The 23,836-nt window shown below is 41.0% G+C and overlaps 2 protein-coding genes across 6 annotated transcripts in view; one reads left to right on the top strand and one right to left on the bottom strand.

Moving 5' to 3' along the window:
- Positions 1-7,926, top strand: part of KATNAL2 (katanin catalytic subunit A1 like 2) — a 59,170-nt gene extending 51,244 nt beyond the window's left edge. For both annotated transcript variants that reach the window (XM_025365182.1, XM_025365181.1), the window contains exons 13-15: positions 4,931-5,093; positions 5,943-6,045; positions 6,557-7,926. In XM_025365182.1, coding sequence (XP_025220967.1) covers positions 4,931-5,093; positions 5,943-6,045; positions 6,557-6,696 — 406 coding nt within the window. In that variant the 3' untranslated portion in view covers positions 6,697-7,926. The remainder of the gene's footprint in view (positions 1-4,930; positions 5,094-5,942; positions 6,046-6,556) is intronic.
- Positions 7,927-13,048: 5,122 nt separating this feature from the next.
- The window catches only part of HDHD2 (haloacid dehalogenase like hydrolase domain containing 2), a 48,767-nt gene continuing 37,979 nt past the window's right edge, over positions 13,049-23,836 (bottom strand). For 3 of the 4 annotated variants that reach the window (XM_025365071.1, XM_025365069.1, XM_025365070.1), the window contains 3 exons: positions 20,794-21,010; positions 18,644-18,707; positions 13,049-14,432 (listed from right to left, as the gene is read on the bottom strand). In XM_025365071.1, the coding sequence (XP_025220856.1) occupies positions 14,329-14,432; positions 18,644-18,707; positions 20,794-21,010 (385 nt within the window). In that variant the 3' untranslated portion in view covers positions 13,049-14,328. The remainder of the gene's footprint in view (positions 14,433-18,643; positions 18,708-20,793; positions 21,011-23,836) is intronic. The other variant, XM_025365068.1, reaches the window with a different exon arrangement.

Raw genomic sequence — 23,836 nt, 5'->3', positions numbered from 1 at the left:
GTTTCATTTCCCTGAAGAATTCTGTTTTCTCCAAGATTCTCTTAATTTTTCCCCATTTATTTGTGTTGGGTTCTGTCTTCAAGTTAGAGGAGTTCCACAGATGTAGGTCTTCTTGGCTGCCTAATGTTTATGAGAGGGGCACATTAACAAAACCCACAGGAAGCTCTGTGCACATGGGAAAGGCTTGCCAACTGTGGGCTCCATGTGCTGAGATTTGACTGGGTTATTGTGTTGGGGAACTCCCAATATCGGTATCCTTAGGGTCTTTCTCTTTGGCTGGTCAGATTGCCAAGTGACGATTTTTGCAATCTCCTGCCTGGAGGGCAAAAGCTTTGCTAATAGTCTAGGGATAGTCAGTATCTCCTTGTTTCAATACAGTACACTGTTTTCAACTGAGCCTGGTGTTTCCCAGCTTGGAGACCCTCCATTTTACCCTCTGCCAAGGTATGGGAGAGGCAGTTCCCCTACTTTTGGAGGGGGAGAAAATCTGTGATCTAACTTTTTTAAATATACAAATTGGCAATCAAACCCCCTATTTTCAACCCACCCTCACCCTCACCTCTAAAGGTAGAAGATACTGCCACATCTCTTGGGGTTTCTGTGACTCAGATTATTTCCTGACATACCTTACTGCTGATTTAGAAAGCAGCTTCTCACTAAGTTTCTTTTACTCATCATTATGCTTCCCAGCGTTCATATCTTTGCTTCAATCAGTTCTCCAATTCTGTTTGCTTTTGTGGGTTTATGCCATTCAAAAACTCTTTCAGTGGTGTTTAGTAGGAGGAAGCAGAAGTGATTCTGTTTATCCCCAAATTTAAGTGCAGTCTTAGTTAAAGTTCATCAACAATGAAGTGTAATATAGTTTGGCTGGTCCCCACCCAAAATTCATCTTCAATTATAATCCTCATAATCCCCACCTGTCAAGGGCGGAACCAGGTGGAGATAATTGAATCATGGGGGCGGTTTCCCTCATGCTGTTGTCATGAGATCTCACTGCACCTTGATGGTTTTGTAAGTGCTCACTCTGTCCTGCCACCCTGTAAAGAAGATGCCTGCTTCTCTCCTTTGCCTTCCACCACGATTGTCAGTTTCTTGAGGCCTCCCCAGTCATGTGGAACTGTGAGTCAATTAAACCCCTTTCCTTATAAATTACCCAGTCCCAAATATTTCTTCATAGCATTGTGAGAATGGACTAATACAGTGTTTTTATTTCAACCTTAGTAGCACAGACAGCCTTCTGATGGAACCTCCTTGGGTATGAAGGATAACATATTTTTGTGGCTTATATGCAGGGGTGATATTAAAAATATTAAACAACTGGTGTGGTGTGGGTGCTTACCAATCAAGAAAAACAGCATCATTCTTGCTGCCTGCTGGCTGCATATTATTGCTGAGTATGAACAAGGAAGAAACCATTTGAAGCAAAGATGAGCACATCCTCAATTGGAGTGCTAGGCAAAGTTCTGCTGTGAAGCGCGGTTTTTTTCTTTTCCTTGACCCTGTGCCTTGAATATAAATGTGCCTTGGGAGGGGGAATGATTGTGCAAGGGAAGAGGTGGCTGAGTCTCTGATGTGAGATGAATGTCAACAGGGTGAGACTGATAGAAGAACAAAGCAAATGCAAAAAAGAAATAGGTCATTGTTACTGTCAGTAAGGCACCCCTGGACTATGGATTCTCAGTTCAGGGTTAGACAAACAACAGGAGAAGCAAAGGCACACTCCTTAAAGAAATCTGGTTGCTGTGATTTAGGATTCAGATATGTTCCCTGGAAGTGTTTTCAATTTAAAAGGAAATATTGTAACATAGATTCAGAATGAGAATAAGAAAAAATGGGAAGACAGTTTAGAAATTCTCAGTGTTTTTATGAATGAGAAATACCTGGTGATGTTTTCATTGTTACTCTTTTTAAAAAAAATATTTAAAACTTTATTTTATTTTTTTAAAAAATTATTTCTGTCACTCAGGCTGGAGTGCAGTAGTGTGATCTCAGCTCACTACAGCCTCGGCTTCCTGGGCTCAGGTGAGTCTCCTACCTCAGCCTCCCAAGTAGCTGAGACTACAGGCGTGCATCACCACACCCAGCTAATTTTATTTATATTGTGCAGAGACGGGCTGTCACTATGTTGCCCAGCATAGTCAGCAAATCTTCTACCTCAGCTTCCCCAAGGGCTGGGATTACAGGCATTAGCCAACACACCCAGCTCGTTGTTACTCTTTATCAATGGTTAGGCTAAGGCTGACATACAGGAATTTCCTCATTTCTATCCTAGAAAATCAAATAAACAGTTCACAGACACACACTCAAGATGATCTATTGATAACAGGACTGGTAATTTAAAGTAACCAAATAGTCTCAGCTGATGAGGGAAAGCTCTGCTTTACATAATAGTGCTATGTAATTTCATAATAACTCCAAATAATGTATTTGGAATGAAAAATCCAGACCGGGCATGGTGGCTCACACCTGTAATCCTAGCACTTTGGGAGGCTGAGGCGGGTGGACTGTTTGAGCTCAGTAGTTCAAGACCAGCCTGGCTAACATGGTGAAACTGCGTCCAAAAAATACAAAAATTAGCCGGGCTCGCACCTGTAGTCCCAGCTACTTGGGGGGCTGAGACAGAAGGATCACTTGAGTCCAAGAGGTGGAGGAGGCAGTGAGCTGAGAGGGCACCACTGCACTCCAGCCTGGGCGACAGAGGAAGACCCTGGCTTAAAAAAAAAAAAAAAAAAATCTAACTCTGTGTGTGTATGTGGGTGTGTGTTTAATCAGCATTTGCAACCTCTAGTGAAATAGCTGATTCACACAAAGATCATCAACAGATGCTAAAACCATTAGTTGAAAGGGTATAAGGAATTGGGCATTCCTATGGTGTCAAAGTATTGTACACAGAATACTTACTACTTGCTGAGAAAAGATATTTTTCTTTACAATGGAGAGTTCCATGGCCACCAGAAAATCAAACACCACACTGACAGTGAGACACACAGACGTGTGGATCCTGATGAATATGAAAACACAACATCATCTATGTAATATGCTTGCCAAAAAATATTTACCCTAAATCTCATTAAGCTTTTAGAACTAACTTCCCTCTTAGAGACAGGGAATAGAGGAACCAGTTTCATGATATCACAAGGAAGGCATCAGACAAATTCAGAATGTGGGACATTCTCCAGCTGGCCCTGTTTTTTCAAAAAGGGTCTAGGGCAAGCAGGCTGACCTAGATTAAAAGAGATTTAAGAGACATAACCATACATAATGCATATTTCTTCACTGGATTTTGTCAGAAAATGATGGAAGATATTTTGGGGATGGTTGGAGAAATTTTTTTAACTTTTATTTAAGCTCAGGGGTACATGTGCAGGTTTGTTGTATAGGTGAACTTGTGTCATGGGGGTTTGTTGTACAGATTATTTCATCACTCAGATATTAAGCCTAGTACCCATTAGTTGTTTTTCCTGATCCTCTCCTTCCTCCCACCCTCCACCCTGATTGGAGAAATCTGAATATAGACTGAGCATTAGACACATTACAGAATAAGTTTTGCCAGGTGTCATAGTGATATTGTGGCTATGTAAGCAAATGCCTTTCTTTGGAAATGCATGCTAAAATACTTAGGGATGAGGTGTCACGATATAAATTACTTTGAAATAATTTAGCAAGAATAGGTAGATAAAGAGATACGAAGCAGATATGGCAGAATACTGGTGTCGAATCAAGATGGTATGTATATGGATGTTCAATTGTTCTATTCTACTTTTATATTAGTTTGAAAGCCATTGCACTCCAGCCTGGCGACAGAGCGAGACTCTGTCTCAAAAAATAATAATAATAAAAATAAAAAAAAGAAGTGTATTAGTCCATTTTCATGCTGCTGGTGAAGACATACCCAAGACTGGGAAGAAAAAAATTAATTGGACTTACAGTTTCACATGGATGGGGAGCCTCAGAATCACGGCAGGGGGCAAAAGGCACTTCTTACATGGTGGCAGCAAGAAAAATGAGGAAGATGCAAAAAGCGGAAACCCCTGATAAAACCATCAGATCTCATGAGACTTATTCACTACCATGAGAAGAGCATGCATGGGGGAAATTGCCCCCATGCTTCAAATTATCTCCCACTGGGTCCCTCCCACAACATGTGGGAACTATGCAATTACAATTTAAAATGAGATTTGGGTGGGGACACAGAGCCAAACCATATCAAGAAGTTTAAGGATATGGCCTGCAGATGCAAAATCACATAAACTTGGCCTGACAGTTTGGGGAATAGTAAAAGTGAGTGTCTGAAAGGGCTGTATTTGCATTGGGCACCCAGGAAGGGCCACTGGTGCTAAGTTCACCAATATAATGAAGTGAGAGGGTCATTCACGCCAGAAGGACTGAGAATTTTGGAAGAATTAATGTACTTAGAGTGCCCAAGTTATCGTCAGCAATAATTTACTCACTGGCAAGATCGGATTGAATAATTCATGTTACAACTGCGATGAGAATACTCATGATTGCTGGTTGTTAGTTGGTTTTTGTACCCCAAATTAAGTCACCTAAAATTACTTCCTTTTCATTAGGAGTTCTGAGGATGTGTTCTTTTTCTTTTCTTCCATTTATCCTTCTTTCCTTCCTTCCTTCCTTCTTTCTTTTCCTTCCTTTCTGCTTTCCTCCCTCTCTTCCATTCCTTCCTGCTCTTTCTTCTTCCTTTCCGCTTTCCTCCCTCTCTTCCCTTCCTTCCCTCCCTCACTTCTCTCTCTCACCAATTCTTTCTCCAAATAATATTAAGTAATTGTCCCATCCACTCAAGGCATAGATGTAGAGTGAGAGTTAAAATGCAGAATTGCTTCCTGCAATGCTAAATTGTTCTTAAAGTACAGTTGTTGTTCAGGAAGTGTGTTTGCAGCCCTGTCCAGCTCCATTTCTGGTGTGATTTTAGGGAGCTGGACTGTGCCATGTTACGCCGCCTGGAGAAGAGGATTCTGGTCGATCTCCCCAGCCGGGAGGCCAGGCAGGCCATGATCTACCACTGGCTGCCTCCTGTAAGCAAGAGCAGGGCCTTGGAGCTGCGCACAGAGCTGGAGTACAGTGTGCTGAGCCAGGTCAGCTGCCCTAGAGAGGGGCACATGTAGGTCAAGGGCTCACCACATGGCCATCTTGTAGACCAGGTCTTACCATGAGCTGACAGAAGCTTAAGACACTTAGAATAAGATCAAAGCTGCCCCTATAATGCAATGGGCATCTTCACAGAATAAGCTCCTTGTCACTTAAAAATATTCAGAGAGGGAGAAACAGTGTGAGGCAGTGGAAACAGCATAGGGTTTAGACTCAGAAAACCTGTGGTCAAATCCTGCCCCTGCTGCTTGTTAGCTGTGTGACCTCAGGGAAGTCACTTACTCTTTAAGCCTCAGTTTCTTCATCTGTAAAATGGGTAGCAGATGAGCCACAAAGAACGACTGTGATGATTACATAACAGAAAAGCTCCAGGTACATGTCTATTATGCACATTATCACTGGTGTCCATTCCCAGGGTGTTGTAGACATGTTGCCTGCTTTTGGTGAACATTTGAACACAATGTTCTCTGAGGCTCCTAAATGGCAGGTATGATCTTATTTACAAGAATAAACGTGCCTACCAAATTTGAACATCCTTGGATTTGAGCACAGGGACCCCGATAGCCCAACTTGGGTGTTCTGGTCCTTTACTGGCATCTTACAGCATATTTTGATAGTGTTAGAAAGCCCTTCTAGCCCAGCTGCTTAGGTTATCCCAGCATGCTAGCAGGGTCTCTGCCTCAAGCACTGTTTATCTGGGAATCTTTTTAGGGTGTTCATGGGTGACAGATACAGAATCTACACAGGACTTCTGATACTGGGTCCTGCCTATAACAATGTAATGGCCAGGGGCATTCTGTCCACTGACCAATGGCTGTTTTTTGTGGCTGTTTCAGGAGACTGAGGGCTACTCAGGCTCAGACATTAAGCTCGTCTGCAGGGAAGCAGCCATGCGGCCCGTGAGGAAGATCTTTGATGCACTTGAAAATCACCAGTCAGGTATGGGTTGGATCACTGTGAAGGTGTTCTGGGAAATTTGTGTAAAAATCCCTCTCACCAGCAGATGGAGCCTGGTGCCTGTTCTTGGTGCCGCTTTACACTTGCAACACGTGTTTTGGTCAAATCATCCCTCACTCAACTCAGTCCTCTGTGGGTGTTCTGATTCAGATCGACTTTGCTCGCAGAAGATAAACTCCTTAGGGCTCAGGCTTTTATTTCTCTGGCACACTCTGATGTTGGGCTGGATCCATTTGAGGCACTATATAAATATTAAATAATACTTGGTAACAATACATTTAAGTCACATTTTTTTTTGTCTCGGCCTTAGGGGCTAACTCAGTTGCACATTAAAGAATTTTTCCCCAGCCCTCTTTAGTCTTGCCTTTTGCTGCATTAACAATTAAGAATGCTGCATTATGCATTGTCTTGAAAGAAGGTCTATTAGTGTTTCAAGAGCATTGATCACCAAGAGGTCGATTGTTGTGCTGTTACTGTTGTGTTCTTATCCTAGAAAGCAGCGACTTACCGGGGATCCAGTTGGATACAGTAACCACTGCCGACTTTCTGGATGTGCTAACTCATACCAAGCCCTCCGCAAAGAATCTGGCTCAGAGATACTCAGCCTGGCAAAGAGAGTTCGAGTCTGTTTGAAACCACATTTACCCTGACCCGGCCACAAAGGCCTCCTAGTTTATTAGTGTCCGTGGGAGAAGAACAAAATGATTGGAATGGAAAAGAGAAAATTATTCTTGAAGACTGGATTAACTTGAGCCACTGTATTGTTTGGATAGCTGAGATATATTTATTAACTTATCATTACTGATGTCAGCAAAATATTGAGGGTTTCAGTTACATACATATATGTGCTATTAGGTCATACAATGGAGATTTTTCTGACAATTAGACTCCATAAAATTTTAATAAACAATTTTCTGTAATGTTACTCATTTGTAAACTTTTGAAGAAAAAGATGTACTTAGAAAAGTTGTGTAGGCCAGGCACAGGATGACCCTGAGTTGGGGCAGCCAAGTAGAAGCTAAGCTTGACAGGCACTGCCCAGCGGACAGTCCCAGGGTGAAGAAGGATGAGGGCAGGGAAGGCAATGCAGTCTGTTTCTCATTCTGGACAATATTCTGTGTCTCATCAGCTCTCCCTAATTCTGACTCCATCCAGCTTTGTCAGCAGCAAACCCCTCCCAAACTTAAGCCCCACTCAGAAATGTCACTGAGCATTCTGATCCTAGAGCTAATAGCCGGGGTGACTAGCACACCATCACCATCAGCTGCCAGTATGACTGTTTTGGGTTCTGGCCCCCAATAACATCTTTTAATTCTTCACATCTCACATCCGGTGTGCTCTGCCCTTCTCTTTCCATTGCCACAGCTTCTCATCAGAACCAAAGCTTAGGATGGGGCACCTGAGCTTCGAGAATATTCGTTCCAAGTCTTCCCTGCTCTTAGGCTCTTCCCCCTCTCCTTAAGGGGTTACAAACAGCTAGAAGCATCTCTCTCAGAAACTCACAATCCGAGGCATCTACTTTGAACCCTTGATAAATTTTGAAGGCTTCCACTAAGTAATGCGACTTCTTTTCCCCCACTAGAACTTACCTATGGGAAATTACCTTCTTTTCTCTTCCTTGCCTTGTTTTCATCATCCCTGCAGACAGACTCTTCAAGAGGAAAAACTTCCAAAAAGAGACACTTTGGATAGCTAAGTATCCCAAAGGATTTTTACCCTTTTAAACAAAACTAAAGCATGTTTTGGGGTATTGATTATTTTGAGATTATTCTCAAATGCCTCTTTAAACATCATTTCATGGAAAATATCAAATTGAAAATATATCTTATTTAACAAATTGAAAATAAAAAAGATTTCATCTCAGTACATGCTTAAACTTCTTCATGAGCATCAGGCACTACACTATGCCAGCACCAGTGATACAAAGCATAGAGTCCCCAGCCCCCGGGCCATGGACCCGTAGTACCCTCTCGTTGCTTGTTAGAAACAGGGTTGCACAGCAGCTAAGAGGCAGGTGAGCATTACTGCCTGAGCTCCACCTCCTGTCACATCAGTGACAGTATTAGATTCTCATAGGAGTGTGAACTCTATTGTGAACTGTGCATGCGAGGGATCTAGGTTATGCACTCCTTATGAGAATCTAAGTAATGCCTGATGATCTGAGGTGAAACAGTTTCATCCCAAAACCATCCATCCCCCACCCCCCAGCCAGGCTCAGTCCGTGGAAAAATTGTCTTCCATGAAACCAGTCCCCGGTGCCAAAAAGCCTGGGGACCACTGATATAAAGGACTCTACATTGAATGGCCTAAGACTGATGTAAGGCCCAAGTTCCGATGTCTGCTTTATGGTTTTGGGGGATTCTTCTTGTCAGGCCATCAGCTGACATTTCTTGTAGCTGCTAGTCCATTCGCTTCTGGCCACTACCATAATTTCTAGTTTTATAAAATCTCAACTGCTGTTGCAAATTTGCTGCGGTGGGAAAGCTGGTGCTGTACGTGTACCCAAGAGTGACTGGGTAAAGGGGCAGGGGAAGTGCTCCTGTGGATAGCATGCTTTGTGACAATACATTTGGGTCCTTTCTGCTTACTGCCCGCTCCTGAATGCATTCAGGATAAGTGCAGTTCTGCTATCCCTCACAGCGAATACACTTAACCTTCTTCCACTTCCAAAACCCCATATGCAGCCTGTGTGCCTGCTGCATCTCCACATCCTCTGTTCCCTTTAAATATCACCTCGTCCATGTTTTTAACACTTCCACCTCTATTCAATCACATATTCAGTCCTCCTCTTTTTTCCTAAGAAAATTTGTCTTCAAATACTTCAGCATGTGGATGTTTTTCTGTCACACATTTACTTTGGTGGCTTCTTCTTGATGTTTTATACATTTATTCCTGCTTTGGATGAAATGAAGTGTAGCTCTTTCATCTCTCTGCCCTTTCCTTACCACGTATACGTGTCTTTCGCCATCATTCCAAAAGTTGTATTATGATTTTAAATTAACTCAATAACCAGTATTTTTATTAGAAATGTACATTGTTAACTGCAGAGCCAGCTAGTGAATTAGAATTACATTTGCTTTCTTGTTTTGTCTTCCCTAGAATTAACAACTGCCTCATTTTTCTATTTGCTTAATTTTCTAAGTATCTTTTTTTTTTTTTTGGCAACACATTCTCGGACCTGTCAGGTGCCCATCAATATTCTTTTCCAAATGACCAAACATACCAGATAAACTTTCCACTCCCTTTCCACCCACTCTGCTCCTGGTGTTCTAAGGGAAAGGGGAGCAGAGGACCATGGCAGAATAAGCAATTTGTACCTAATCCATTTCCAGCCCTGCATCTCACCCTGGCCCTACACCATGCCCACTGTTCCCATGGCCTTAATTTCCATGGCTCCATTTTTCCAGAGAATAATGGAAAACTTCCATTCTCCTGCCTTGGCTAGGGGTTGGCATCTGACTGCTCAGGATGGGTAAGTTTCCTGAGGCTCCAACTTTTAACCAATTTCTCACTTTCAATCCTGTCTTGTACCTCACTTCCTCCCTACCTGTTGTCTGCAAGCTTGAGTCTTTGAAGTTGTTCTCCAGGATGAATTTTGGCTGTATTTTCTTTGCACTGATTTTGTTTATCAACATTCCAACCAGTTTCCACCTTTCAGATTACTGTACCTTTTCATCCACTGATGCCTCCTCTACCTTCTCTTGTGGGCTGACCCTGTGGGTTTACAATTATTCCTTTTACTCTTATTTTGGTATAGCTTTGAGAAAAAGAGAAAAAGAGACCAACACATACGACTTAATATAATGTTAAGAGTCTCCACGATTATTTTTTAAAGTAGTTTAGAAGTATATATCTAAGTTTACATAGGAGATTGGCCTGATAGCTGTTGGAGGAAAGTTTAATATATTTTCTTCCAAAGTAGAGGTCACAGCCCAAAGACCTACAGAAACATGGAATGTAGTGGCAAATGAGGAGTAAGATGGGTGTTAGGCAAAGCAGAGGTGGAGATGGTGGTGAGCTAGAGAGGGCCAGGGACTCTCTGAAAGACACAGTAATGACTCTGCTCCAATTGGCCATGGAAATTTGGATCTAACATAGACAGTTCTCATCTTCCTAGAAAACCCAGTAGTTGATTTGCATTAGAATCTCCTGGTGTTCAGATGTTGGCAATCAAGGTTAACTATACACCTGTAGAATTCTCACGGCCTGCTACCACTCACTTTTAAAAGCCTTCCTTGGTGGACCATACTTACCTAAAGTAACTGCATTCCTGTTGGCCTTCTTCATCATTTATCAATCTCTCATCGTATTAGGTAGCTATGTATACATGCATATGTTTCATCATTTGTTTGCCCCCTCCAAATGTTACGCTCCATGCCTGCAGTACTTTTTTTTCACTGCCATTGAATGAAAGATTATTTAAATTGGTGTACGCCAAAGGTTATCTGAGCACTGTCTGTGACTACTACTCCCATGCATTTTGCTCACTGCTTGTGATCTTAGAGGACTTACACAACCATTCTGAACGTGTCAGAGCCCTTGGTGTTGTTATTCATTTTTATATGTATTAATTTCCCAACTAAAAGACACGCATCTTAGAAGCCACAGCTGTATTCTCTCCATCTCCCTTACGCTTTACTCACAGAAAACATTAAATATCAGTTTTTTCAGGAAGATCAGCCAGTGAAGCAAACAGGAGTTGAGCACTGGAAAAAGCATTCAAACTGTTTGAAACAAATGATTTCTGGGACTTTGGCACCCTCATTACTGCTCCTTAAAGATAGCAACATGATTTGGGACAGGAGGCCTTGATGGCTGGTTTAATACGGAAGTCACCAAAAGTCTTGTGCATTTAGGCTGAAAAAAGCTTTTGTGACTTATGTCAAATAAATATGATAATGCAAACACAGCCCTCTGCAAACAACTGCTAATATGACAAAGGGATTCTACTGCTCGAGGCAGTGTTTTAATGCAATAGGTTAGTGTCATTTAAAAAATTCTCTACTATAGGTACCCAAGGACTTCAGTTTTATCCTGCATGAACACACATTGGTCCAAAACCCAACTGAACACAATCAGTGTAGGTGTTTTTAACTTCCCTGTCCAACACACTACTGTAAGTTCTAAAACATGGGATTATGTGTGAATTGACATATATTATTCCACCGGAATTTCTGACATTATGGCTACAGGTAAAGTTTGATGGAATTGTCACTTAGAGTGAGGTAGGTTATCCTTTTCCTTTCCTAGGCATTACGATTAGCTCTCACTGATACAGAACGCATGGTAGGCAGAGCTACTGCAACCTGTGGCTGACTCTGGAGTTGTGGGTGGAGGGGGTGGAACGACCGTCTGTCCTCCCCTGGACTGGAGCTCTGCTCTGTTCCACACTCCTGGCTCACGCAGATGTAGGACACTCAACTCCTAACAATGGATGTTTTCTAATAACCTTTCCAGTCCCAAGGTGTCACATGGTCCCTTTTCTGGCCAAGGACAGGATTATAATAAAACTGATACAAACACCATCCTTGAGATTAATACCAGATAGCCCTTCAAATGGGACAGCCAGTAAATGAAGCCTTTTAGAAACTTCAGTTACTAAACTTCCTCCATGAGGCCCAAGGCAGACTAACCAGCTGACACTAACATGGATTGGAATGTTTATAAATAAGATTTTTAGTTATTCTCATGAACCTTACCGTGGGCCGGTCAGTTAGCAAGGCCTATATAATGCTTGTTAAATATCTCAAACTAAGATTTTCAGGGCTCACAGGGATAAAGTGGAATGGAGGAAAGAAGAGAAGCCATTTCTCCTGGCTCGGTCCACCATGCTCAGGAGACCTTTATCCTCTTCACTTCCTAACCCATCAATGATGTTCCCTTCTTGGTTTTAGCTTTAACCTGTCTCCAGAGCATCTGATCCATTACTTCCAAGTGTTTATTTAATGAACATTTTCTCCTGCCCACTCAAAGCTATGCTTTCTAGCATTACATTCCTATGATAGTTTTTATTGGTTCAGTACCCATTTGAATGCTTACCTGGGTTGCAGCAGATATAGGAAAGAATGATGAAACTCAAATTTAACTGGGTAGCAAAATTAAAATAAAAAAAAAATGAGATGCAGTCCTGTCTAGTGGGGAGAAGAGCATGTGAAGACATAAGTACACTCTTAAAGTGCCACATGGACATGAAGGAGGGGACACCTTGCCCCATCCTGAAGTCAGGGACGACATCAGAGAAGGGGAACGCCGAGTTGGATCTTTAGTGTTCTTGAGTAATGTGTATTCTTCTCCTTAGCTCTTTAACTGGAAAGGATCATTGAGGCAAAATCTTTTTCTTAATATGCTTATTTCCCACCATAATCAGGGCACTCAGCGCATAGCATCTAGCAAACACTTGATAATACTTGAGCCAAGGCATCACTGACCCAGGTGCCCAAGCAACAGGGCAAAATTGAAGGCAGTCCACCCACCAGGTACCACGCAGAGCTCTCTACTCGCAGGCTGAGCTCTCTCTGTGTGCAGCTTTACTCTGAGGAAGTCTAAATGTAGTACAGAATTTCTTTTTTTAAATCCTCAGGAAGACTTTCTCCACTGAGATAAATGCAAAGATAAATTCTACCAACATTTTTCAGATTGTTAAATGTCGAGAGTCCTGCTTCATCATCATCACAAACGCACAGCATTTACCATTTGCCCAATGATATTCTAAGTACTTAATATATAGTTCATGCACATAATGCTCACACCAACCGTATGTGGTGGGCATTATCATTATCCCCATTTTATAGATAAGGAAAGAAGGCATGAGAGAGGTGAGGTGACTTCCCCAAGGCCAGAGAGCTAATTTTGTGTTACCAGGATCCAGAGTATGCTCTTAGCCACTCTGCTCATCCTTCTGATTTGGGGTGGTAGTCATATCACATCTGTCTTTTGCACTCTGGGATATATAAATACTAAGACGAGGTATTTACAAAAACAAAAACACAGTGCTCACCAAACTATTTATTTAGCTTTGTTCCCTCCCATCCAAGACTGCTGATCTCTAAACAAGCATCAAAACCCCAAGCTCATTAACATCAGAGTGAGCTTCAATAAGGTGAACACTACAATGATGTACAATTACATCCTAATAATTCAATGCCCAAGAGCCCTGTAAAACTATTGCAAGGCCCGGGATTGTCACAGTATGCAAATGCACTAGGAAAATCATTACCTATTTAGTCCCCTTCATTTTGGTGAGTTTAACATGAGAAGAATAATCCATGCTACAAGACGAGATTTCATTTTACAGCTGTAGTAACCAAGTACATAAAAGCTTGAATCTGTCCCAATAGCTTCTAAAAAATTTTTCCCATAGTGTCAGAGGCAAAAATAATGAAATCTTGCAAATGTACAGTTAATAGGACCCTAGTGGACACTAACTTCAAAAATGCATGGTCTATAAGACATTACAAGGCTTGATTCTAGTTTCTGCACTGTTCCTGTTAATAACAATGTCTAATTAAAACATCTGTAAAATACTGATAGTTTTAATTTTACATAAAATTTCCAAAACAACTGTTACACAGTATAATAGGTATCTGCAATGAATAGGTTATTAATGGAAGTATTATTTTAAATTAAAATCTGGTTCTAAATTTAAATTAGTCATCTCTGGCTAATGAAGAGAAAAAGAAGTCACCCATGCTGGGAATACAGTAGAAAATTTAGTTTTCAACATCTATTAAAGCAAATTCACTGTATCACTTGGGCTAAAGGACAATTCTCTTTGTTACTTTCTGTTTTCTCCATTTGGCACATCTGATGGATTTCACAGTTGAACTCAATATTAGAACTACAGCCTAATACACCTTTTAATACATTACTTTATAATTTAAAAACCACCATTCAACTTTCTTCACAGTCTGAAATCCCCCCTCCCTGTTTTCCAGTGAGGAGACAGCAGAGAACACTCTTCCCTGTGGTAGCTTCTCCCTCCCAGCCCTGCCTAACCTGATGAATTTTTAAAAGGAATGGCCCAAAATCTCAGCTTTCCCTTTCTTTGAGTCTCATCTTCAGTTACAAAATAAAAGAGATTCGCAAGGCTTACTGGCTGGCCGCAATTCAATACCTTTCTTTCTAATTAATGCACAACAAAAGAGGGTTAAAAAGCGATCAGCACTGACTGGTGTGTGTCTACCCATGCTGGCACTGAGTTGGTCAGGGAATCATTCCAGACAGTAAGAAGCTGCGTTTCAAGTTGCTTCAGACGCACACATTGCTTCACAACAGGTGCTGCAGAATGTGGTCCACAGCATGAGGGAAACTCTCACAAGTTAAGTAAGGAGGTGGATTAATTTTTTCTTCATCTGATGCTCGGTATTTCCCTGAAATGAAAGCAAAGCCAGTAAACACAGGCTGCCACCAGAATGCTAAATTAATCATACCCCATGAGCACCTGGGTCATCACAGAACCACCCTTACAGTTTTGAGAGAATCAGGGGCCGCACATCTCCCAAATCACCTTTTATTGAGGCTTCAGGATGTAAACGAGGCAATTCAAAGAAATGTCACATTCAGCCTTTCCCCAGGCCCTCTGGTCATTCACAATGGATAGGCCACAGGTACTGGGTCGCCTGACAGCTAGGATTCTCTTCACATATTCACAGCTGATGAAATCATTTTCTTTCCCCTACCCTCAGCCCTAAAGATAGGTTGGTGATTAAATTAATTCTTCAAAGTGGAAGCCCAGATCCCAGAGGGCAGAGGACTCATCCGCTCCCAATGGCGACCGGGAACAGGATGTGCTGCTGACACGCAGGGATCCAGGCAGCCCGGGAGCCTGGCAGATGAGAAGGCCCTGGGTTGGGGAGGGAAAGACTGATGGATGCTCGCAGGCCTGGGGCCAGGCAGGACAGGCCACTTGGCATCAAGCAGCAGGCTCACTGCCTGACTCTCCCAACCCTGGAATTCAAGATGGCCTGCTGTTCTAGCACCTGACACACAATTTAACACCTCAACACAGCAGAGGAACCATTCCACAGTGGTCACAAAGAGCTTTTGCAAGTCAGAAGGTGCATGGTCCCTATTTAAAGACCCTTTAATGGGTCCCAGTGCCTTTCACAAAGAATCCAAAATCTCTACTGCTGCTTACCAAGCCCTTTGTCATACAGTCCCAGCGACCCTCTCACCTAAACATGTGCTACTGGCTCACCAGGCCGCAGTTCCAGACTGGACTTGGCTTTTCTGAGGGCCTTCATACCTGCCATTCCCTTGTCATTCCATTCTTCTCACCTGACTACCTCCTTCATGCTTCAGGTCAGACCCCACCTTCCCATCCAAATTAAAACCCCTCCCTTGTCATTCACCTTGTTCTTTGCCTCCAGAACATTTACAACAATTTGTAATCATGTATTTATTTGTTTAACATGTCTTACATTTAAGAAGACTAAGTTATTTGAGAGCAGGGACTATATCTGTTATATGTCCCAGTGTATTCCAAGTACCTAACATAGCGACTAGCACATAGTAACCACCCTGTAAACATCTTTTTAAAGACTGAATGGAGGGAAGAAGAGAGGGGAGGGAGGGAGGAAATGCAGAATGCAGCTCCTGCCCTGTAGCCACCAGGGCTGCCTCTGCCCTTCACCTTTCTCCTTGCTCTCTCATCCCTTTGTGGTCTCTGTTATTGATTCTTCTGCTCTTCCCAGTTTTCTATGCCTAAACTCAGCTCTTTCAACAACAGACATGCTGTTTTCTACAACTACTTCTTTAAGAGGCTTTGCCAGACAAACACAAAGCCTGAAAAACTCTCTTTTCCACATCTTTGCATCATGGTGGAGAAGATGCTTCCTGTCTTATCTTACTGATTGTAACTTCTTACAGGAAGGCAGCCAGCATCAAATGTACAAAGGTAATTAATTAATATATACCTCACTCTCGTTAGCACCCTGAAGGCACCTGTCCGTAGTATGGTCCCTGCAGCAAGCTCTACTGCCAGTTTTCTTCCCAAGCTTAAATATGATTAAGTATAAACTCCTTCACAAGGTTTCTATTTGATCTTACAAGTAAGTAATGACTAAATATTACTATATTACCTACTTTCTGGATCCAGTGGTCTAAGGGACAAAGAAATAAGCTTCTTAGCCATGGAGTTAAAGCCTTTTGCTTAGTGTGGCTCTGCAAGTGGGGTTTCTACAAAGTACAAATTGACAAAAGTGGTTTAGGTGTATGTTCTATTTCTAGCACCTAGCACTGTGCCTGGCACACAGCAGGGGCTCAATAACATTCACGAGTGAATGAAGCTCCCTGCATTGCTCATGGCTGACTCACTCACTGCTGCAACCTGTGCTTTCATGGATGGATAAATGATGAATGGGGGGAGAAAACAGGATGCTATGTTGATGATATATGAAGTCAAAGAAGGATCCTTTTTTTTTTTTCTAGATGACTGTTTCACATGCTAAACAAATTCTGGTTAGGACTAGTCAGAAATATTTAACAAATAACTGATCAACTTATATTGAGCATCTACCTTGTGCTACCCCTTGAGAAACAAAATTGCTCAAGATGATCCACAAAAAGCACTTGTTATTGAATATTAATTAAAATACGGTTATTTTCAACATTGGGAAGCCTAGCACTTGTCCACTGCACTGAGTTAAAATTTATCAATGGAGCTGGCTGTTCCACGTTTTTAGAACAGTAGGGTTATTCATGATTTTTCTGACCAAAAATCAATGGTACAAATATGCCTGTTTTCAAGAGCTGTACTTAGTTGATTTACTAATTACACATTTTGGACTTGATTGTGTTATGCTGATGGCTTCTCAGAGACTAAACTGATGCCTGTGAAAGGCTGGTCACAACCAAATGACAGTCAGAAAAGATGACAGAGCCAGTGGAGACCAGCCGGGAGAGCTGGGCCCATCAAGACACTGGCAGAGGTACCATTTTGAAGCTCACTGTAAATCCTTAATTACATGAGCTAAAAAAAAAAAACAAAAACCAACAAAAAAACACTCATGGGAATAATACACAAGAGCAAAAATAGTTATCTCAGGATTTCTTCAATAATGAGAAAATAAAACAGCAAAAGGCAGAAATCTGAAAAGAAAGATACATGGAGGCTGGTGAGTGTGGCTACTTTTCCATATTTTATTTCATTCTTCCTCTTTTCTGCTTACATCACAGGGCTGTTATGTTCCTGGGAAGGTGATCATTTTGACTGAGACATTCGAAAAAACCCACTGTGTTAATTCTGGAGTGACTGGTGTTAATATCTGCAAGGCTCCAATGGTTCAATTCAGGCCTCAGGCACAAGCAGACAGTGTTTTCACTCTTTGTACAGACCTTCACCACATACTTCTTATTCAATTGTAGCTCCATCTACATTTCTTGTTTCTATTTGAAATTCAAAACAGATTTTAAGCAACCACATTTTCTTGAACAAACATCAGAGTCAATTTTTCTAAAAAATTTCCCAGTGGTCACTCTTCTTTGACTTTATGTTTAAATATTCCCTTCTGTAAACAGCCTATTAAATAGTTTTACTACTATGATATGAAACCAGGCAAATGAGCTCACAGAGACATCTATGGAACCATTTATCTGCTATTTGATTTATAAGAGTCTGATGATATTTCTTAGACAAGATTTCTGGCTGTCATGTGCTGTTAATTCCAAATGCAGCAGGTGCCATTTGGGGGCAGCACGCAGGGGAAGAAGGGCTTTTCATTTTAACGGTAACAGCACATTAAGTTCCCAATGCAATAATATTCGGCCCCACTCACAGATCTTATGCCTGTTCTTTCCTTACCTCGAAAGGACTTTATCAGTCCCACTCTACATAGGATCGTAAACTATGAGGGCGAGATGGGACCAGTCCAATCCCATCATTCTAACAGGGCCTGAAAAGGGGAAGAACCTTGACCCGTGTCTCACACAGCTAGTTAGTGCAGAGCTGAGACCAGGACCCAAGGCACTTAACCAGTCTATGGTGGTCATAATACTCTGTTAGTGAATCCTCCCCACTAAGGTCTTTCCTTTTTCCTAAATTTATTTGAGATACCTTATAAAGTAAACCTAATAGTGCCGGAAATACTTCTTAACCTTTTGCCCACCACAAACAGTAAGTAAAGAGAAAAAAGGAGTTTTTCAAATATTTTTGTAAAAGTTCAAACATTAACACGAAGAATCAGATCACTTAGCTGGCCAGTTCCTAAAGAAATTGGTATCACAGTCGTATAGCCAGCAGAAAAATAAAAGGTATTTTCACAGAGCACTACCATTCATGGTCCTTTGCTTCATCCCTCTGTGGTGAACTGCACATCCAGGAAATAATATAAATGCTGTCAATTAGGAATGGTTATCTCTGGGAAAGTGTTAAAATACCTCTGAGCCCTTGTCTTCCTAGTTTTGTACAGCACGGGCCCTTCCCAATTGTTTCCTATAATCCTATGCCGTTTTACTTTTGCTTTGTGGCAGAAAGAGAATAAAAATGCCCAGGGCTCTGCCACTTCTGCAAAGATTGTTCTTTAAGCCAACTGTGTATTCTACTATTCTGTTTTAGAAAATGCTTTATACAGAAGATACATACCAGTCTTTACTAAGATGCCCAGCATGCCAACATCCTGAGCCCCACCAACATCATCCCTGCAATCCTAGAAAAGCATAAAGAAAGCATTTAGTGCAGTGTCTTCAGTAAGCTAGCCAACAAACCTTACCAACTGTTTATTAGGCTAGGGTGTCCAACTGTAATGCCATGTTTTTTATTGAAACAGAAAAGAGAAGATGTAAAAGGTGAATCCACATGTAATACTCTGAGGAAGCATTCCAAGTTTGGAAAGGGAAGTATCTCAGAGGTGGAAGGTATACAATAGAGTAGTAATCTTGGTAACCAAACACAGACAGCAGAGTTACAATTACAATTCTCTATGTTTTGCCACACCTACATCTATTTATCTCTCCATTAAACAGATCATGGAAAAATGCATTCTATCCATTTGGTAGTAAATAATCCAGCTGCAGACAGTGAATGAGCTAGATTCAGAAGATAGCTTTTCTGTGGACCACGTAGTATGCTATCCTTACTTTCCATCCCATTGTCCTAACAGATAGAATCAAGTTAAATCCAGATACTCAAACAGACTCTGACTGTCTGATGTTCACTTCACACTTGGGAATAACAGATCATTCTGAAAAAGAAGCTCCTCTTCCTAACCATTATTCAAGACAAGGATAAATATACTTGGTTAAATTCAATGATGATGAATGCAAGGTAATTAAAATTCCAAAGACTGAAAGAAAAATCAAAAAAATTAATCTTGCCCCCTCATGTCAATAAGCAGGATTGATTCAGACCATGCCTGAAGAAAGTTTTTTTTTTCCTTAAAAACCATTAATATTGTTCAACAACAGCCCCTGAAAATGAGTTTCAGAATGTCAAAATCCTTATTCAAGGTCCAACTTCAAACCTTTTCTGTTACAGCTAAACTTGCCCTGTTGAAGAGTGGAGATGGGAGAGAAGAGACAGGGAGGTGGGAAAAAGTGAATGTGGACAAGGAGAAGGGGGAACCACCACTTTCCTGGATAACCAACAACCCTCCATGCAGCTGAACACAGCTATTGCATCCCTTCCCATCTCTCATCCTGTCCCAGGGCCAGCATCTCCTGGGATAAAGAATTCTGAAGCCTCCAGCTCGGATAACCACTTCTTCAGACGCATTTGTCTAGGAAAGGCAGCTAAAGGCTTGCCAAGAGGAACAGGTGTGACTCAAAAGATGGTTTCTCAAAATATTATTGAGCTCAGGGTTTATCCTATTCAATTTTAGGTGAATGATTATAGGAACAGAAGATAAAATCAGGAGGACTGTGATACACATTTCCACCATCACAAGTTAAAACAGCTAGGGAGGGAGTCCTGAAGCTCAAGTTCTACTGCCAGCTGTGCTACTAATTAGCTATGGGAATTCAGGCTTGGAGATTCACCTCTTCGGGCTTCAGTTTCCCAGTCTATAAACTGAGGAGTTTTGGACCAGACATTTGTGATGATCCCTCCCAGCTTGACATGTTATTATTTAAAAATTGAAATATAATCCTGGCCACTAACTTATCGTGTGGCAGTGTGCTTTCCAGCTCTTTTCCCATCGAGACACACAAAGGAAATAACATTTGCCTAGTACACTGGGGGAAACTGACAAGATGCTCATGGCCACAGGTGACCAGCCAGGGCCTCCAATCATCCCAGGCTCAGCCCTGCCACTCAAAGGGCTAAGGTGATCCGTATCTTTAGCTATTTGTGGCACACAAAGAAGTTCTTCCATAAAGCATATGCTAAGAAAAAAAAACAATAGTGGTAGAATTCTTTGGTATAGGTTCTCATTTGTGTAGTGGTGTTCCTCAAAAAGACATTTAAAGCATTCAACTAACTTGCAATATAAATGGCTTTTGAACTATGTATATAATATATAAACATACATATATATATATTATAGGCGTTAACTACATATATATGTATTGTAACACACAAATCTCCCATTACGCTATGGAGAAATGTCAGAAATAATAAAAATTTCAGTTATTTAGAAAAATACCACTAAACATTGACAGGAAACCTTGTTTTATAGGTAGCCACTTATATACTTATGTACAGTAAGAGAATGTCCCATTTCCTAAAGCAGTGTTTCCAAGCTGGCTCTCCCAGCATGACAGGTGAGCCGGGAGCACCTCCTGGGTTCTTCTACTTACATCTCCTATCATGACAGCCTCCTCAGGTTCACAGCCAGTGCCTCGCAATGCTTCCAAAAAGAACGTCTTCTCTGGTTTCCCCACGACTGTGGCTTTGGTATCTGTGGCATACTCTAAAGCAGTCACAAATGGTCCAGGCCCCAGGGCTAAGCCATCTTTCCTCTTGTAATACCTGGCTTTGTGGATTGCTATCAGAGGTGCTCCATCCAGGAGTAACCTAGAGAGAACAACAACAAAAAAGAAATTGACTAAAAGCAAGGCTTTTATGACTGGGAAAGAATGTCAGACTTACAAAGTGGCTTTATTCACATCCACAGAAACAAATAGTTTCTTATTAACTTTTAATGACTTGCTGTCTTCTGATGAATTCACAAAGAAGTGCTGGGAATTACACTCAGATACACTAAAGAAAGGTGATAGATTATTAAATTTGGGATTGCTTCAACCTTTTACCTTTAGTGGTTTCAGACACTTTACCCAAATCACCAGGGAAAGAGAATTAAGAGAACTAAAGCTAAATAAGACACTCCAGGGAAGAAGCTTAACTTAATGAGACAAGTTGTTTCAACCTTCCCCAATGGTAAGCAGGAGGCTCCTGAGCCTTTTACAATACTACACAATTGTTGCTGCAGTGACATATTAAGTTAACTCCTAAAATATCTGAACTCCTGTTTCCTCTACTCCAAAATGTAAGTTTCTTTTTAATTCAGAAATTTTTAATAAAGTGTTTTACAAAGAGTTTCTGCTTGCACTTTTACCTCTTATACCTTTTGACTGCTTTCAACATTATTTTGCAAATCAGGCCATCTTTCCTGAAGAAAAAGATTTACGGGAGACCCTTCCCTGTCAGGTCCCTTCCTTTGTCCTGATACAGGACAAACAATACTCTCACATCAGACAAAAGGACATAAAGAGTTTTCCCATTATTTTGATAAGCAAATTCTACCTATAGCTAAGGATCCTCATTAGATAAGCAAATTCTACCTACAGCAAAACAACAAAACAAGTCAAAAAGTCCCCAGAAATTTAATACTCATTTTCCAACACCCAACCTAAAACAACTGCCATCCATCACAATAATACAGCCTTTAGTCACATGGCAGAAGTACTCATGCACATATTATCATCTAATGGCATGTGGGACATGATATATTTCTTAAACCGCTTTTAACAAATGTAATAAATGATCTCACTAGCTTAATTTACTTTAAGTCATCTACTTGGTTAAAATATTTAGTATGTCCATCAAGGAAGAATTCATCATATCTTACCCTTCACAATTATGAGTAATTAAGCGCTCAACTATGACACTGCTAAATTATTTTTGTCAGTGGGCATGGAAATGCCTTCCTGTGGGAGACGCAGAATTCAGACATTTATGATTAAATATTTTATTAAGTAAAAACCAACACTATTACAGGGCCTTACTGTTAGTTACTACAGATTGCTCACAGCACTGGACAGATCCTTCAAATTTATTCACTAATATTAACACAAATTTATTTCTTAAAGCTGCTCTTGAAATACAACTATTAGGAAACCTGGCAAAGCCACTCTGTTGGCCTTAAAGACCTACAGCTGACAGTAATGAGTTACTAACGGGTGACTTATCTATCTCCTCTCCTGTCACCCCACCCCCAAGTCCACTTATTTGCTACTCTACCACGGAACTAGAATTCTTTATGCAACAGACCTCAAAATTGCTTTCCACTTATATAGCTAAACTGAAAACTCATTTGATTTAGCTTTGTTAATATTTTATTATATATTAACTGGGGATAAGACTTATCAGCTTGATTGATGTGTGCACTTAATTCCCATGCAGTACTTTAATGCCTTCCCTGGAACAGCTGAAACTGTGGGTTCCTCTACACTTCTCTAAATGGGAATTGGTTCTACACCAGGCTGGAGAAGTATTATACATCTCTCAGGGAAGCAGTTCTCCTTCTACTGTTCTCTGCACAGTATAAGCTTTACTGAATCTTTGAAGAGTCAAGGCATACTGAGGATGGACTGAAAAGTAAAGGTTTTCTAGGACGTGGATTAAAAGATCTTTTATAGTTAAACATTTTTTAAAATATCAGAGCCACCCCAATACTTGGAGTATTTTTATACTTACTAGACAGGGCAACAAGAGGTTGGCTGTGACTATGGCTTGTCCCCCCAAAATTCACGTGTTGGGATATTAATTCCCAATGCAACAGTGTTGAGACAGGGGCCTTTAAGCGGTGACTAGGTCATGAGAGCTCCACTGTTATTGAGGAAGTAGGTTAGTTATTGCAGGCATGGGTTCCTGATCAAAAGGATGAGTTTGGCCCCCTTCACTCTCTTGCATGCGTGCTCTCTTGACCTTCTGCCTTCTACCACAGGATGATATGGCAAAAAGGCTTTCACCTGGTGCAGGCCCTTCAATCTTGAACTTCCCAGCCTCCAGAACTATAAGAAATAACTCTGTTCTTTATAAATTACCTAGTCTCAGGTATTGTTATAGAAGCACAAAATTTTAAAAGATAGTTGTTTTTAATACAGAGACAATATATCAGCAGAAAATCTGAAAATTTTTTGTCTAACTATAAGACTACTGGAGGTCAGGCACGGTGGCTCACGCCTGTAATCCCAGCACTTTGGGAGACCAAGGTGGGAGGCTCACTTGAGGCCAGGATTCCAGACCAGCCAGAGAAACTCCATCTCCAAAAATAATATATATGTAATTATTATAAGAATTATGTGACTTGCTTTATTGTGATACTCACTTTATTGCAGTGATCTGCAACCAAATTCAAAATATCTCATAGACATGCCTCCATTTGGAAGAATACTAGATTGGTTTTTGGGTTCTGGGTTTTTTGCTTCTGCAGTAAAGCAAGTCACGTAATTATTTCTTATAATAATTACATATCTATAATTATAATTTTTTAAAAGGCACAAAGAAGGTCTAATTCAAAAATTTCTGGTTATAAATTCCATGTAGGTGAATAAATAAAGTGTAAAAAATCCTAGCCCAGGGAGCAGGGCTACCATATAAAAATCTCAGGCACAGCAG

Source organism: Theropithecus gelada, chromosome 18, assembly GCF_003255815.1.
Source record: "Theropithecus gelada isolate Dixy chromosome 18, Tgel_1.0, whole genome shotgun sequence".
Taxonomy (NCBI): Eukaryota; Metazoa; Chordata; class Mammalia; order Primates; family Cercopithecidae; genus Theropithecus; species Theropithecus gelada.
Note: the sequence above shows the minus strand (reverse complement) of the source record. Positions and strands in the feature narration are given on the sequence as shown.